General features: G+C 40.4%; 2 protein-coding genes across 2 annotated transcripts in view; both read left to right on the forward strand.

The window, feature by feature from the left end:
• The window catches only part of IL13RA1 (interleukin 13 receptor subunit alpha 1), a 63864-nt gene that overhangs the window by 29938 nt on the left and 16691 nt on the right, over positions 1-17235 (forward strand). Inside the window, exons 5-9 of the mRNA XM_017865481.1 lie at positions 353-540; positions 3404-3555; positions 8862-8909; positions 9176-9308; positions 16190-16286. Coding sequence (XP_017720970.1) covers positions 353-540; positions 3404-3555; positions 8862-8909; positions 9176-9308; positions 16190-16286 — 618 coding nt within the window. The remainder of the gene's footprint in view (positions 1-352; positions 541-3403; positions 3556-8861; positions 8910-9175; positions 9309-16189; positions 16287-17235) is intronic.
• LOC108524413 (cell cycle control protein 50B) lies at positions 11862-13611 on the forward strand. Its single transcript, XM_017865482.1, is given in 6 exon segments — positions 11862-12518; positions 12521-12603; positions 12605-12671; positions 12674-12696; positions 12699-13110; positions 13113-13611. Coding segments are annotated over 6 exon segments (1026 nt in total). The 5' UTR covers positions 11862-12148; the 3' UTR covers positions 13184-13611.

Consider the following 17235-nt stretch of genomic DNA (forward strand, 5'->3'; position numbering starts at 1 on the left):
TTTTTTGCGGAAGAGTCTCACTGTGTCACCCAGGCTGGAGTGTAGTGGTGCAATCTCAGTTCACTGCAACCTCTGCCTCCCAGGTTCAAGAGATTCTCCTTCCTTAGCCTCCTGAGTAGCTGGGATTACAGGCACCTGCCACCACACCTAGCTAATTTTTGTATTTTTGGTAGAGACAGGGTTTCACCATGTTGGCAAGGCTGGTTTCCAACTCCTGACCTCAAGTGGTCCGCCTGCCTCGGCCTCCAAAAGTGCTAGGATTACAGGTGTGAGCTACCGCGCCCAGCCTGCTCTTATTTCTTGAATACCTTGTTGAATATAATGCAGAAGATTGTCTCATTTTTCCTTGTAGGCACAGAAGCCTGGAAAAAATTCGTCAATGTGAAGAGATCTATAAAGAAGGCCAGTACTTTGGTTGTTCCTTTGATCTGACCAAAGTGAAGGATTCCAGTTTTGAACAACACAGTGTCCAAATAATGGTCAAGGATTATGCAGGAAAAATTAAACCATCCTTCAATATAGTGCCTTTAACTTCCCGTGGTAAGTTTTAGAAGTCCTCTAAAACAGTATGGATAAAAAGTGTGTTATATCTTTTACACAATCAATACAAATAATAAAAAATGATGATTTTGGATTTAAGATCTTCTGAAACAAGGGACTATATTGATGTATAACTTTCTTTGATAGATCCTTTTAAAGAAGCAAACTTGGAAATTCTTTTATTGAACACAGGTGCCAGATATTTTATCCTTGTTTACTTATGAGTACACTGAGAGTTAGAACAGTTAGTTGTAGAATCAACATTGGAATTGTCTCAGTTCATTGTTTGGTATTTTCTGGTATTCTGTTGTTTATAACAGAATACCAGAAACTGGGTAATTTATAAAAAAAGGAATTTATTTCTTACAGTTCTGGAGACAGGGAAGTGGAAGGTCAAGGGGCCAAATCTGGTGAGTGTCTTCTTGTTTGTGGGGACTTTCTGCAAAGTCCCAAGGCTGCACAGGGCATCACATGGTGAGGGAGTTGAGCATGCTAGCTCAGGTCTCTCTTCCTCTTCGTATGCATCCGCCAGTCCCACTCCCATGATAACCCATTAATCCATTAATCAGTGAATAGATCAATCCATGAAGGCAGAACCCTCATGACCCAATTATCTCTTAAAGGCCCAACCTCTCCATACTGCCACATTGGGGATGAAGTTTCAACGTGAGTTTGGGAGAAGATAAACATTCAAATCATAGCAGGAACCCAGGCCGTCTGACTCTAAGATCTAGTCTCTTGATACTTAAAGAGGATAATGCTCATAATGATCATATATAGTTCCTGAATAATCTGTCTCTTAAAAAAGGCATAGACTGAAGGTAGTGTAATCGGGTGATATTCCAGATATCTAACATTCTGTATGGCATGGGAACTGATCAGTTAGAAAAACCAGTATAGCCATAACTGTGGGTGCCAGCTGCATGTCAGCCTGTTAGAAAGCACCCTCAACTTGAACACAAAATATCTGATTAGGTTCTAACTCTTCCACTTCGGGCAAGGCATATAAACCCCCTTCAAATATTTCCTTATCTGTGAAATGGAATATATCATCTCTCTCTATCTAAAAACATTGCCATAAGGTCCAAATGACATAAAGCATATTAACACTTTTTGTAAATTACTAAAGCAAATTCCATAAGTGTAATGGGTTATTTGTTGAAATATCCCAACTGGGAGTTCAGATTCTGGCTAAGATAGTCATAGAAGTGAATTCTAATAGGGTACCAAAGTCAGCTTACTTTGTAGGCCAAGAGAGTGAGGTTGGAGTATTTTGCCCAGTGGGGTAAGCTGAAGCAGAGCCCTTTTCTTTGTTTGGCAGATTATCTTAAATGACCTTTTAAGGCTTATTTTGCTGTTTTTCTCCCTGGATATTAATGGTGATACAAAGGAAGAAGGAAGATCCTTCTCAGATAGAAGATGATATCTTCAAGTTGTTTTCTGTTAATTACCCATTACCTTCTATTGCTTGGTCTTAAGTTTAGCTGACTCCTGAAAAAGTAAATTGACCAGGCTAATGCTTTTTTAAAAATAAATTATTTTTTCTTTTTCTGAGACAGGGTCTCTGTTGCCCAGGCTGGAATGCAGTGGTGTGGTCACAGCTCACTGCAGCCTTGACCTCCCGGGCTCAAGCTATCCTCCCATCTCAGCCTCCCGAGTACCTGGGACCATAGGCGTGTGCCACCACGCCAGGCTAATTTTTGTATTTTTTGTAGAGACAGGGTTTTGCCATGTTTCCCAGGCTGGTCTCAATCTCCTGAGCTCAAGCGATCTACCCACCTTGGCCTCCCAAAGTATTTTATTCTTAATTGTGGTTATAAACACACAGCATTAAAATTACCATCATAAACATTTTAAGTGTACAGTTCAGTAGTGTTAAGTATATTCACATTGTTGTGCAGCAGATCTTTAGAACTTGTTCATCTTGCAAAACCGAAAGTCTGTTCATTAAACATTAATTTCCCCTCCCCCCCGCCCTTGGCAACCACCTTTCTACTTTCTGTTTCTATGAATTCGACTACTTAAGATATCATATAGTATTTGTCTTTTGTGACTGGCTTGTTTTACCTAGCATAATTTCCTTGAGGTGCATTTATGTTGCAGCGTGTGTCAGAGACTAAGCCAATGTTTTAATGGTGGTCTTTGATTGGCATTAATAAGTGACAGCTAGAGAAGCCCCTTGTAGCTGGTGCCTTATTACTTATCAGGTGGAAGTACATCTGGATCCAAGCCCTTCTTTATTCTCTATGTTGCATCTAGATGTCCTAATTATACCCTGGCCATTTTCTAACCAGATGCAGGTCAGAGTTCATATCATCTGCTAGATATCCCAAATATGTTCCTTAAATACATTTTACTAGGCACTTTTAAATAAACTTCTTCCGTAATAGTGGCTAATCGGAAATTCTAAAACTATATATCTGATCATGAAAGGCCACTAAATGCATTAGCTCTGTTTTGATTTAACTTTATGAACCCTACATATATATGCAGTTGTCTCTCAGTATTTGTGGGGGATTGCTTCCAGGAACTTCCAAGGTACCAAAATCCATGGATGCTCAAGTCCCTGATAAAAAGTAGCGTAGTACTTGCATATAACCTATGCACATTTTCTCATATACTTTAAATCATCTCTACATTACTTATAATACCTAATACAATGTAAATGCTATGTAAATAGTTGTTATATTATCTAGGGAATAAATGAGAAGGAAAAAGTCTGTACATGTTCAGCACAGATGATATTTTTTAAAAAATATTTTCAGTTCATGGTTGGTTGAATTCATGAATGTGGAATCCATGGACTGTGTGTGTGTATAATCAAACTTTGGAAGTTTACTTGTGTTTTATTTTTGTTTTTCAGTGAAACCTGATCCTCCACATATTAAAAACCTCTCCTTCCACAATGGTGACCTACATGTACAATGGGAGAATCCACAGAATTTTATTAGCAGATGCTTATTTTATGAAGTAGAAGTCAATAACAGCCAAACCGATGCACATAATGTTTTCTCCGTAAGATTTTAAAATCACTGTTTTTATTTGGCTATTTTTCTTTTACTTGAATTTCTTACATTGAAATATCAATGAAACATAACTCTTACATTTGTCAACTTATGATGATGATGATGATGGTAATGAAACTTCTTGTCTAAAATAAGGCATGGTGGAAGATTTGAAGATTTATGGTATAATAGTATCAGGTGCAAGTTTCAAGCCATTTATTAATTCATCTGTAAGCCTCTCGAAAAGACCTGTTAAACAGTAATTCATGTGCTCAACACGTTCTTATTAAATGTTTACCATATGCCAAGCACTCTTTTGTGTGCTGGGGTAAGGCAGTGAACATGACACCTGACAAGTTTTTTTTTCTTCATGAATCCTACATAATAGAAAACGTATGTAAATAAGCAAGCTAATTTCAGAGCATGAGTGCTGTGAAGAAAATAAAATGGTATTTTTATTTTCTGATGTAGTAGAGTGACTGGGAGAACCAGAGGGAATATTAGGTAGGGAAATCATCTGAGGTAATGACATTTGAGATGAGACCAGAATGATGAACAGACACTAGCCATGTGAAGATCTGGGTGTAGGGGGTCAGCAGATACAGACTCTGAGGCAAGAATGAGCTTAGCATGTGTGAGAGACCAGAAAGAAGGGTGGTGTGGTCAAAATGTAACAGGAAGAGATGTCTAAGCAATAGGCAGACATCAGATCATGCGGACACTTTGGAGGCTCTGATAATACCATTCTGTTTTCTTGGAGTTTGTGGCGATTAAAGTAATCAGATTTGAATAGTCAGTATTTGTTGGATTATGTGCCTGTATGCTATTCAGAATCAAATGCAGAACATGCTAATTAGAGGTCCTGTAGGACACTCACCAGAATGTGCTATAGTCTCAGGACATCAGTCCAGTTGTTCTGCTTTATGGTAAAGGTCACAAACTAGGGCCTCACACTTTTTTGTTTGGAACACGAAGTTGTGTTTTATTTGTTTCTTTGTTTACTAGATTTGAATTTTTTTGCCCAGATTTTAAATCATAGTACCTTAAGAGTGTATGTCCATAAGATGGCGCCTTAGGACCATGAAGACTGCACCACTCACTTGTCTGCTACCTGCCTGGACCCTTTGTGTGTTTGAGCTTTAGAGGTTAGAAGTGAAGTGTTTTATATTGGCTTTTAAAGGAGCCTAGCATATCGCACGTGGGTAAATTCCTTGGTCCAGTTGTTTCAGCTTGTCATGGAACTTTCAGAATGCTTGCTAAAATAAGCCAGTGTTGACAGGCTGTAATTCCAACTCCAGAGGGAGTGACCAAGTCCACAGCAGAACAGAACAGCAAATGCTCTTCTGGGCATTTGCATTATGAATCCTTCTGCTGAAATATAATAATCATTATTAGTACCAGAAATTAAGTGCCCCAGGAAGTACAGCAAAGGGAAAAAACTAAGGGCTTCCATCTGGAAGGGGGTTGGTGCTTGAATTTACGACAAAAGGAGTTATCAGAAAACTGAAATACACTTGTTTACTCCAGTCTTTACTGTTCTCTCCTTTCTGAAATCCTGAGATGCATGTCTGAAATCCTGAGATAGTATTCATTTTGCCACTCAATTATTTTCTGCTGTTTAACCTATCACATGTATACATTTTCTCTCCACTGAAAATATAAACTACAGAAAACCAAGCGCCACATGTTATCACTTATAAATGGGAGCAGGACTATGAGAACACATGGACACATGGAGGGGAACAACACATACTGGGGTATGGCAGGGGGAGGGAGAGCATCAGGAAAAACAACTAATGGATACTGGGCTTAATACCTGGGTGATGGGTTGGCATCAGGAAGAACAACTAATGGATACTGGGCTTAATACCTGGGTGATGGGTTGATCTGTGCAGCAAATCACCATGGCACACGTTTACCTATGTCACAAACCTGCACTCCCTGCACATGTACCTCAGAATTTAAAAGTTGGTATTTTTTTTTAAAAAAAGAAAATATAGACTCCTGTAGGAAAGAGTCGAGTGCTGTCTACTTTGTGCTGTTCCTGCTACTAAATAGCAGCTAACGTGTATTAAGTGATTACTATGTGCTAGGTATCTTAATAAGCACTATATCTGAATTGTTTCATTTAATCCTCACAATAATCCTAAGGATCTAGGTCCTGTTATTTTGCCTCCATTTTACAGATAAGAAAACTTAGTTACTCCTAAGGTCACATTTCTAGTAAGTGGTAGAATCAATATTTAACCAAAGTCGTAACTCTAAAACTTAGATTCTTAACCACTAGACACCACCTCAATACTTCCTCTTAACAGCAATAGCTATCATTCATTAAGTGTTTATGGCGTGCTACAAAGATGCTCTTCTATGTGCTTCTTCATACAGTAGCTCATAGCAACCCATGAAATAGAAACTATTTTAACCTATATTTTATTGAAAAACTAAGGCTCAGAGAGGTTAAGTAACTTGCTACAAGCCACACAGCTAATAATTCAGTAACACTTCAAAGTTTGGTTGGTCTCCATGTATTTAACTTTGACCAAGAATACTTAGCATAACATCATGTGCATAATCGTCATTTAATATATTATTATTGAATTACTTTTTTTTTTTTTACAAACTTGTGAACTGAAGAGAACATATACACTATGGAAGTTATCTACCTATATCCGAACTATTTTCTATTTGGAGTTAACTCTGTACACTTGAGTTTAATGTTCTCTCTCCTAGCAGATGTAGAATGTCATCAGCTTTTTGTGAGCTCACAGATTTTGAGCTCTGCTGCTTAGAATTTTTTTTTTTCCTTTTGGAGGAATTATTTTGTCTGGTGTTACGCTTAAGAGGGGGAAGTAAGTGGGAACATGAACTGGTACCATCACATGGGGGCTGTGGTTAGAGGTAGCTCATGACAGAATTATAAAGTAAGTAACAACTTGTCTCTGACCACCCCCCACCCCTCAACCTTCCCAGCAAACTATCTTCTTGGTGCCTTGACTTTCCTTCTCTTAGTGGTCTCTGAATAGCCAGTAAACTATGCAGGGGGATTTACATTTGAACAAGAGCCTAGAGACCTAAATCTATAGGTTGATTGGCCAAGTTTGCACTTTTTGTATATGGGAGATGGTCCAGGGGAGGAGGGACATCAATTTGCAACTTGATCCCTTAACTGGTAGTTGACGCTTGTGATTCCCCAACAGGTCTACTATTCTAAATGGCCAGTAATAGGGTATACTGGCCCCCTGAGTGGGTTTTTTTTTTCTCAACCCCTGTATGAAATATTGAAAGGATGTCCCTTCATCATTTGCTTGGCCTCTCAGCTCTTCACACATGCTGGTAGGAACTATTTAGTGAATGACATTGAATGTCAAAAATAATAGCTGTGTGTTCTGGTCTTGGTTCCAAGTTTAAACATCTCTTTGATAGAAGTTGACTATTTAAGCAAACAGATTTTCGTGTGTTTTTTACTCCATTTTGGAAATACTTGCATTTAAGGAAATTAGTATTCTCTTTACATTAGACAGCAAGTGACTTTTATTATGTGGAGGAGAGTTTTGCATTACACTTTCTTTTCTCCAACCCAGTCACGTTTTATATCTTATACTCTCAACAAGGGACACTGGTTTCTCGCTCCGTGTCTCTTTTTTAGAAGTTTTTATTGAGGTATAATACACAATCAAAATTATACAAATCATAACCTATAGCTCAATGATTTTCACAAATGATTTTCACCTATGTAACCAGCACCACAGAAGCCCCTCATAATCCCCTTCAGTTGCTATCCTCCCGAAGAGCAGCTACTATCCTGGTTTCTAATCCCATAGGTTGATTTTGTTGCTACTTTAAAACTTTATATAAATGGAATTATAGAGAACATACTTTCTTTTCTTTTCTTTTTTTCCGAGACAGCGTCTTGCTCTGTCACCCAGGCTGGAGTGCAGTGCAGTGGCACAATCTCAGCTCACTGCAACCTCTGCCTCCCGGGTTCAAGGGATTCTTCTGTCTTAGTGTCCGGAGTAGCTGGAATTACAGGCATGCACCACCATGCCTGGTTATTTTTTTTTTTTTTTTTTTAATTTTTTAGTACAGACGGGGTTTCACCATGTTAGCCAGGCTCCTGGCTCTAGAACTCCTGGCCTCATGTGATCCACCCTCAGCCTCCCAAAGTGCTTGGATTACAGGCGTGAGCCACTGTGTCTGGCCCAGAATGTACTTTTTTGTGTTTGCCCTTTTTTTCACTCAACATTATGTTTATGAGATTCACCAGTGTTGTTTCTTATAGCTGTAGATGGTATGTTCTCATTACATTCATTCCATTGTGTGAATATACCATACTTTATCTATTATCCCATTGATGGACATTTGGATAGTTTCCAATTTGGTTTTATGAATGGAGTTTTATGAACATTCACATACTTGTCTCTTGGTACACATGTGCGTACATTTGTGTGGGGCATTTATATAGGCATACATGGGTCATAAGGTTACATATGATTATCTCTAACAGATAATAACAGTTTTCCTAGATGGTTGTGTCAGTTTACACTACTAAGCAGAAATTGTGAGTTCTAGATGCTTCATATCCTCTCACAACACTTGTTGTTGTCAGGTAAGTGTGTGTATTGTTATCTTGTGGATTTAATTTGCATTTTTCTCATGACCAGTGATGTTGAACACTTTTTCAGATGTTTATTCGCAACTTGCTTATCCTCTTGTAAAGTGCCTGTTCAAGTCTTTTGCCAGTTTTTTTTTTTAATTGGGTTTTCTGTCTTTGCCTTATTAGTTAGTAGGGTAAGAAAAAATATATATGCAAGTCCTTTGTCAGAAATTGCAAATATGTTCTCCCACTCTATGCATTGCCTGTTTATTTCCCTAATAAGGTGTCATTTGATCAACAAAAGTTTTAATTTTAATATAGATAACTTTATTTAAAAATTCCCTTTATGGTTAATATGGGAGGTTTTTTGGTTTTGTTTAAGAAATAGTTCCCTTCTTCAAGGTCATTAAGATATTCTATGTTTTCATCTAAAAGCTTGCTATAGTTACGTATTTATTAATTTATTTTATCTTACACATTTAAATCTGCAGTATATCAGGAACTGATTTTGTGAATAGTGCGAGGTAGGGGGTCAAGAATCTTTTTTTTTCCATATGCATATGTAGTTGACCCAGCACCATTTATTAAAGACCAACCTTTTTTCACTGTACTTGATCATCTTTTAATAGGATAAAAGGAAAGCTTGTTAGAAATGACTAAGTGATGGAAAATGGGTTTTTAAACGTTTAGAACTCATTAGTTTATTTATGTTTATTTTCAAGGTCCAAGAGGCTAAATGTCAGAATCCAGAATTTGAGAGAAATGTGGAGGTCAGTAAATTCAACATTAGCTATTTGGGCTTAGACTTAGAGCAGTTGGGGTGGAGCGTAGCATAAATCTGAGCTGCTTTGAGAAAAACAAATTACTTTGTTCCGTGAGTTATTGCCAATTTTTTTTGAAGAGTCAAAAATAATTTGAATTGCAATCCAAGTCTTAATCATAGACAGAATTTGGCAGATAATTATATTATGATTCAATAACAGTGAAAAAGAATAAGCTGGTAATATTCCTTGTGTATTTTTATTTTACGCCTAAGAATACATCTTGTTTCATGGTCCCTGGTGTTCTTCCTGATACCTTGAACACAGTCAGAATAAGAGTCAAAACAAATAAGTTATGCTATGAGGATGACAAACTCTGGAGTAATTGGAGCCAAGAAATGAGTATAGGTAAGAGAACATATTTTTTATTAAAATGTAAAACATTGATACATAAAAACTAAGCTGAAGCAGAAAATAGACCGGGGAAAGGGGCTGTCATGCTCTCTTGATGTCAGGAAAAGAGTACTTACAATTGAAATTTATTTTCTTTTTAATCACTTTCAAATCACCCAGGGTTAATTTACGTATACAGTTTTTTAGAAAACCATAATCCAAATGGTTTTGTGTTCTTCTCTATCTCATTTCCATTTTATTAACAAACTGAGCAAAATATAGAAAGCAGGCATAGGCTGCACACAGTGACTCACGCCTGTGATCCCAGCACTTTGAGAGGCTGAGGCGGGAGGATCGCTTGAGCCCAGGAGTTGGAGACCAGCCTGAGCAACATGGTGAAACCCCGTCTCTACAAAATATACAAAAATTAACCGGATATGGTGGTGCACGCTTGTGGTCTTGGCTACCCAAGAGGCTGAGATGGGAAGATCTCTTGAGCCTGGGAGAAGGAGGTTGCAGTGAGCCTAGATTGTACCACTGCCCTCCAGCCTGGGTGACAGAGTGAGACCCTGTCTCAAGAAAAAAAAAAAAAAGGTAGGCATAATCAAATCTACACATTGTACAGTACTAGAGACTGTCCTACAAGTGGTTGGCAGAAACAAGAGTGGAGCCATTTAATAGAGAGAAACCTGTATCTAAGTTTGAAAAAAAATCATTTATTAATTGAAAGGCTGAGCAAGCTAGGCTCAAGTACGGGACTGGAAAGACCTGTGCTTTATGGATGTGTGTGTGGTGGGGTGGGATACAGGGCTTTATTTGGCTGTAAGTGCAATGTGACTCAACATTGTAACCTTAAATGTGTCAAAAAGGCATATACAATCTTAGGAGTGATAAGTGGAGCACCCAGAAAGGAATGCTGTAGGTTGGGGCACAGAGCTAGGGCCACATCAGAATTGTGCAGTATTCCATTCCAAGGCAACACATTAAAGGAGTTGCCTTGGCAGACCAGAATCTATCTTTGAAAGGGTAATCAGGATGTTGAAGAATCTCAAAACTTGGCAAGGAACAACTGGTAAAGTAACTTTGAGGAGTCATGAGTGCTGATTTCTAATATTGGAGGTATTGTCAGGTACAAGAAGGAATAGGCTTTACTTTTTATGTCTCCAAGGGGCAACACAGAACCAACTTAAGAGCTTTTTAAACAACTGTATATGAGTCAAACAGGTTGTTGAGGTAGCCCATTCCCTATTAATTGAGAAGCTCAACAAGTTATGTGCCAGGCATGGTTGTATTAGTTTATTTATTGCTGCATAACAAATTACTCCAAAGTTTAATGGCTTAAACCAGCATACCTTTACCATCTCACAGTTTCGGTAAGTCAGGAGTCTAGCCACAGCTTAGCTGGAGGTCTCATGAGGTTGTAGTCAGGCTGCAATGAGAACTGAAATCTGTCTGAAGGCTTGACTGGGGACAGAGAATCCATTTCCAAGTTCACTCATATAGTTGTTGGAAAGCCTCAGTACCTCACTGGTTGCTGGATGGAGGCTGTCACAGGTTGAACTGTATCTCCCAAAAAGATATATTCGTAGGTTTCAACCCCTGGTAAATGTGAATGTAACCTTATTTGGAAATAGGATTTTTGCGGATATAATCAAGTGAGGATGAGGTCATGCTGGATTAAAGTGGACCCTTCATCTAATGCCTAGTATCCTTATAAAAAGAGCAGCCATACAGAGCACAGAGACACACAGACACACAGGGAAGAAAGCCATGTGAAGATGGAGGCAGAGATTGCAGAGATGCAGCTACAACCAAGGAACACCAAGGATTCCCAGGAGCTACCAGAAGCTAGGAAGAGGCAAGGAGGGATTCTTCTCTAGAGCCCTCAGAGGGAGCATAGCCCTGCTGACACCTTCATTTTGGACTTCTGCCCTCCAAAACTGTGAGATAATACATTTCTGTTGTTTTAAGCCATTCAGTTTGTGGTAATTTGCTTCCCTTAGTTCCTTGCCACTTGGACCTCCCCATAGAGCTAATTCCTGACATGGAAACTGGCTTTCCCAAGTGAGTAATCCAGGCAAGAAACAGTGTGAGAGAACACCCAATATGGGAACCATGGTCTTTTATAATCTAACCTTAGAAATGACATCCCATTACTGCTACTGTTCCGTTTTTTTTAGAAGTGAGTCAGTTAGTCTAGCCCACGCTCAAGGAGAGGGGATTACACCAGGGTATGAATATCAGGAAGCAGGAATCATGTGGAGAAATCTTAGTGACTACCTAAAACAATGGTGCCAGGCCTTGATGATGCTTTCTAGATGTTCATGACCTAGTGGAAAAAATGAATTTGTATGTAGACAAATGATACTCTATATGTTAGGTGTAGCAAAGCAGGCTTTGGAATTGCACAGTGTAACTGGAATTTGAGGCCTGACGCCATTATTTACTAAATCCTTCTGGATGACTTACTAAACCTCTCTGAGCTTTATCTTTCTCATCTGCTTAAATGAGAGATAATGCTATCATTATAGCATATATATGAGATAAGCATGCAAAACCACCCAGTATGGTATCAGACGTATGGTAGGTGCATATTTAAGAATAATAGTAGTTGTTGTTAGGATTATTTTAGGTATTTTAGTAGTGGTAAGTAACCAGTAAAATATGTAGTCACTGTTAATGAGATGACATATTTAATATAGCATCTTTGTTAATAGTGTTTAAAACTAGTTAAGATCTTCCGATTTACCTGAGCGGGCGGGGAAACCCGCCCCGTGAGGATCCCCTGGGCTCGCCCAGTGCACAGGGGAGGCGTCCCGTGGCTGGGCCCCTCTCGGTCAGCCCATGTAGCCGCCATGACCTGGAGCACCACAGTCGGGGGCGCCCACCAGCTCAACACCACCACATTCACGCGGCAGCGCTTCCCCGCCTGGCAACCGCTGCTGTTGGCCAGCATTACGCTGCAGCTCTTCTACGTGGGCCTGGCCTTCTTCAACCTGGACCTCTATTACTCCTCCAACAGCATCAAGGAGCTGGAGTACAACTACACTGGCAGCCCGGGCACCAGCAACTGCTCGGTGTGTGCTGCGGCTGGCCAGGGCTGCGCGCCATCGCCCGCCTGCTCATGCGCCTGGTACTTCTCACTGCCTGAGCTCATCCAGGGCCCCGTGTACCCCTACTACGTGCTGACCAACTTCTACCAAAACAACCGGTAGTATGGAGTGTCCATGACAACGCGCAGCTGAGCAAGCCGCCCAGCACGCTGCACCACCCGGTCAATGAGTGCACCCACTGCGCCGCCTGCCCATTGCGCACCCTGCAGCATCATTACCAACAGCCTCTTCAACGACTCCTCCTCACTGTGACACCAGCGCCGGCCGGCGGGCCTTACATGGAGGTGCCGCACTACTGCACTGCACCTGCATCGCCTGGTAGACCAACAACTATCCCATCAAGTTCTGCAACCTGCCACTGGTCAACGGCAGCCTGGCACTGGCCTTGCATGGCACGGCACTCCCGCCCAGCTGGCACCGGCTGGTCTACGACGAGCTCAGCCCCATCCCCAACAACACCAGCTTCATCAACCAAGACTTCGCGGTGTGGATGCGCATGGCAGCGCTGCCCTCATTCCGCAAGCTGTATGCACACATCCGCCAGGGCAACTACTCAGCTGGGCTACTGCGGAGTGTCTACTGTGTCAGCATCACCTTCAACTACCCGGTGCGTGCGTTTGGCGGCCACAAGCTCCGCATCTTCAACAGCATCTTGTGGATGGGTGGCAGGAACCCCTTCCTGGGCATCGCCTACCTGGTCATCAGCTCCTCTGCCTCCTCACCGGCTTTGTCATGCTGGTCATCTGCATTTGCTACGAGGACCAACCAGAACGATGACGACAATGGGGAGAAGGGGTGATTCCAGCCTTCCAACGACCCTTCCTGCTTCTTGCCAAAACTGTTGCAAGCTTCTTTCAGCCTCCCCCCTTTGCCCCTCATCCTATTTCAACCTCTCCTCACTTTTCCTCCCTTTGTGAATGAGGGTGCCAGAGGAGGGAATTACCCGCTTACTCTTGGGGGCTGCTAAACCTTGTTGCCTGGTGGCGGAGGGTTGACTGCAGAGTGAAACATCCTTGCAAACTCTCCCCACCTCCTTCATGATACTGAGTTGCCATGTTAGGTTCTCCAAGTCTGAGAGTGGAAAGGATCCCTATAGAGACTCATTTTCAACCCCTACCAGAGGAAGAGATTAAGAGACCTAGCAACATGAAATAACTCAATCAAGATCAGGCAGCTGGCAAGTGGTTCCTGACGCTAAGGCTAGAGCTTTTGCCACTACAGTACAGTGGTTTTCTTTTCTTTGTGAGGAGGGTGGGTTGGGATGGAGAGAGACCCACAAATTATCTGCAGAGGCATGGAGGGGTGTGGGAGAACATGTTTGTTAAATATGCAGATAGATGAGGAGGCACCAACCCGAGATTCTGACACAATAATGCTGGGGTGAGATGCTTGAAACTGTGTTTTAACAAACTCCTCTGGAGATTCTCATATTCTCTCAAATTTGAAAATCACTACCCTGAACCAGGTTGGGCCTGAAGCAGTCACCTGAGTCCAGTTTTTCAGATAGTAATTTGTTCCCAGGGACAGTGACACCATAATGTTACAGGTTTGGTCTGGCACTCTGCCTTAAATATAGCACGCTCTAATGACTTGTGGAATGAATTTTTAAAAAATCACTATCTCTGGGCTGGGCGCTGTGGCTCATGCCTGTAATCCCATCACTTTGGGAGGCTGAGGTGGGTGGATTACTTGAGGTCAGGAGTTCAAGACCACTCTGGCCAACATGGTGAAACCCTGTCTCTACTGAAATATAAAAATAAGCTGGGCATGGTGGTAGACGCCTGTAGTTCTAGCTCCCGGGAGGCTGAGGCAGGAGAATCGCTTGAACCTGGGAGGCGGAATTTGCAGTGAGCCGAGATTGCGCCCCTGCACTCCAGCCTGGGAGACAGGGTGAGACTGACTCTGTCTCAAAAAAATTAAATTAAAAAAAATCACTATCTCTGGAAAACTAGTTGATGTACAGATTTGTAGGACAGGGTTTGTGTTGATTTATTTGACATTTTAGTATAAAAGCGAACAGGCAAACTTTACCAGATACTGTGTAGAAACTTGAAAATGAGAGGCCAGTTTGTACATTTCAGAGGGAATGCTTTAACTGTAGAATCAGATAGCTGGAAGGGATCTTTGAGAGAAAGTACTTTCCCTAGTCACATCTATGTCTCCTGGCTCATTTAATTTGTGTGTGTGGGTGTGTGCACGCGCGCATGTGCGCACTTACAAAGGGCTTCATTCATACCTTTTCTCTTGGATCTGGAAAAAAAATTTTTATGTCTTCCAATGAGATACGTTTGTAGTAATCATATTTGAATCAATACTGAGGCATGTATAGTTTTATATGTAAACTAGAATCTTAAAATTATTTGAATCTTTGAGATAATGTTAAAAGTCTTAGCTAAAATCATTCCATTGATTTTATCGATTGACTAATATCAATGTTTAAAGTGCTAAGAAGGAATATTTTTATTTAAAAAAATCTTTCATGGCAAAATAGCTTAAAAGAACTTTAAAAAAAACCCTTTGTGATATGTTGCCAGTTTATTTGCTAAAAGCAGTTATTTGGTATTTGTCAGACAGAATTATTCAGTGCCTGCTGTCTATTATAACTATTTTCCAGTTACTACTAATTCATTTATACTCCTTCCTTTAAAGCAGTGCAAGATCTTGAAGTTTTTTTTTTAATCAGTTAAGAAATATCGAATTGTACTGAATAGCTTACATAGTTTAGTCTGTTCTAGTTCTTTGAAAGTTACTGAACAATGGACAATGTGCATGTCACTGACATCTGTCTCAGATCTTCTGGGACAATCATGATTTAAGACATTCTATCCCATTATTACATATACCAAAAAAAACTTGGATAATTCCAATGTGTTGGCTTTCCAACTCCTGAACACTACACAATTTTATTATCAGTTTTTGAATAGTGATTTTAGGCTATGAAAACATTATTATATGTACATAGAGAAATTTTCATTTGTTATGAATGTTTGAGCTCACTAGCCCAGCCCTCCTCTATTTTGAATAAGAGAGTTTACTACATTTTTTTACTATGTAGTTGAAAACATTAGAATGGTTAGTCTATTTCTATAAAATTTTAAATGAGGCTGGGCACAGTAGCTCATACCTGTAATCCCAGCACTTTGTGAGGCCGAGGCGGGCAGATCACTTGAGGTCAAGAGTTTGAGACCAGCCTGGCCAAAATAGGGAAACCCTGTCTCTACTAAAAATATAAAAATTAACTAGGTGTGGTGGTGTGCGCCTGTAGTCCCAGCTACTCGGGAGACTGAGGCAGGAGAATCGCTTGAACCGTGGAGGCAGAGGTTGCAGTGAGCTGAGATCGTGCTCTTGCACTCTAGCCTGGATGACAGAGTGAGAGACTCTGTCTCAAAAAAAAAAACAAAACAAACCAAAGTTTAAATGAGACTATCAATTTTAAGGGATTCTGATTCAGATTAAATTAATCAATATGGTTCCAGGCCCTAGTCTCTGAGTTTTTGAAAGAGAATAAAGCTTATATTTGTCTTTTTAAAAATACCCAGATTTCAGGTAATCTTCTAGGTATTTGTTCACCCAGGGAAGTTCAGGCACCAGAGGAGGACTTTTTTTTTTTTTTTAAACTATTAATTTAACAGAAGATAAGATAATTGAAGAGTTTGGGAAAATAGGTTGGGGGAGGGAGCAGAAATATTTGTGATCTTACTAGCTAATGGAATTGCTGCTTGGTTGATTACTAAAAGGGTTTTATTTCTCAAGTCTTTCTTCTGTTTGCTTTTCATTCTCCAGGTAAGAAGCGCAATTCCACACTCTACATAATCATGTTACTCATTGTTCCAGTCATCGTCGCAGGTGCAATCATAGTACTTCTGCTTTACCTAAAAAGGTAAGGTAGCTGCCCAGGCAGGTTTTGCAGTTTCTGATAGCCTGTTTGCTATGGTTATTACTCTTAGTGCTTGTGTTTTATGTCTGCCCAGTGTATTAGAAGCATGTTGCCTGTAAGTGGCTTTTGGGAGCATGACGTGACAAGGAAGTATTACTGTGCCCACTTTCTTTTTTCTTTTCTTTTCTTTTCTCTTCTTTCTTTTCTTTCTTTCTTTTTTTTTTCCTGAGATGGAGTCTCTGTTGCCCAGGCTGGAGTGCAGTGCAGTGGTGTGATCTTGGCTCACCGCAGCCTCCACCTCCTGGGTTCAAGCAATTCTGCTGCCTCAGCCTCCCGAGTAGCTGGGATTAGAGGTGCCCACCATCATGCCCAGCTAATTTTTTGTGTTTTTAGTAGACAGGGTTTCACCATGTTGGCCAGACTGGTCTCAAATTTCTGACCTCAAGTGATCCACCCTCCTCAGCCTCCCAAAGTGCTGGTATTACAGGCATGAGCCACTACACCTGGCCACTATGCCCACTTCCTAATGAAAATGTGTTGGATTAGTTTTCCAGGGCCCCCTGCTCAAGCACGGCTCCCTTTGCATGTGTTTGGGATTGTTGAATAGGTCCTGTGTTCACTTAATACTCTTTCAAATACCTAATCTATCAAGTTAGTCAGTAGTTCTTGGAATGAAGTTTTAGAAATGGAGACCATTACTAATAAAATGACTGTCTAGTATTAATACAAAGCAGGCTACTACTTAATATTGTGGGAAAGAGAACTTTATCAAGTTGTCATGAATGTATGGTATCCATTCCTTGAGAATGTATTATTTTCTCTATCTCATTATAGGACTGTTATTTGCTCTTGCAGTAAATAACTAAGGTTGGAATAAGGTTATTAAGCTAGATCCAGAACCAATATTTTATCATTATTTCAACATTGATTCAATATATATATATATATATAT

Source organism: Rhinopithecus bieti, unplaced genomic scaffold, assembly GCF_001698545.2.
Source record: "Rhinopithecus bieti isolate Rb0 unplaced genomic scaffold, ASM169854v2 scaffold_82990, whole genome shotgun sequence".
NCBI classification, from domain to species: Eukaryota; Metazoa; Chordata; class Mammalia; order Primates; family Cercopithecidae; genus Rhinopithecus; species Rhinopithecus bieti.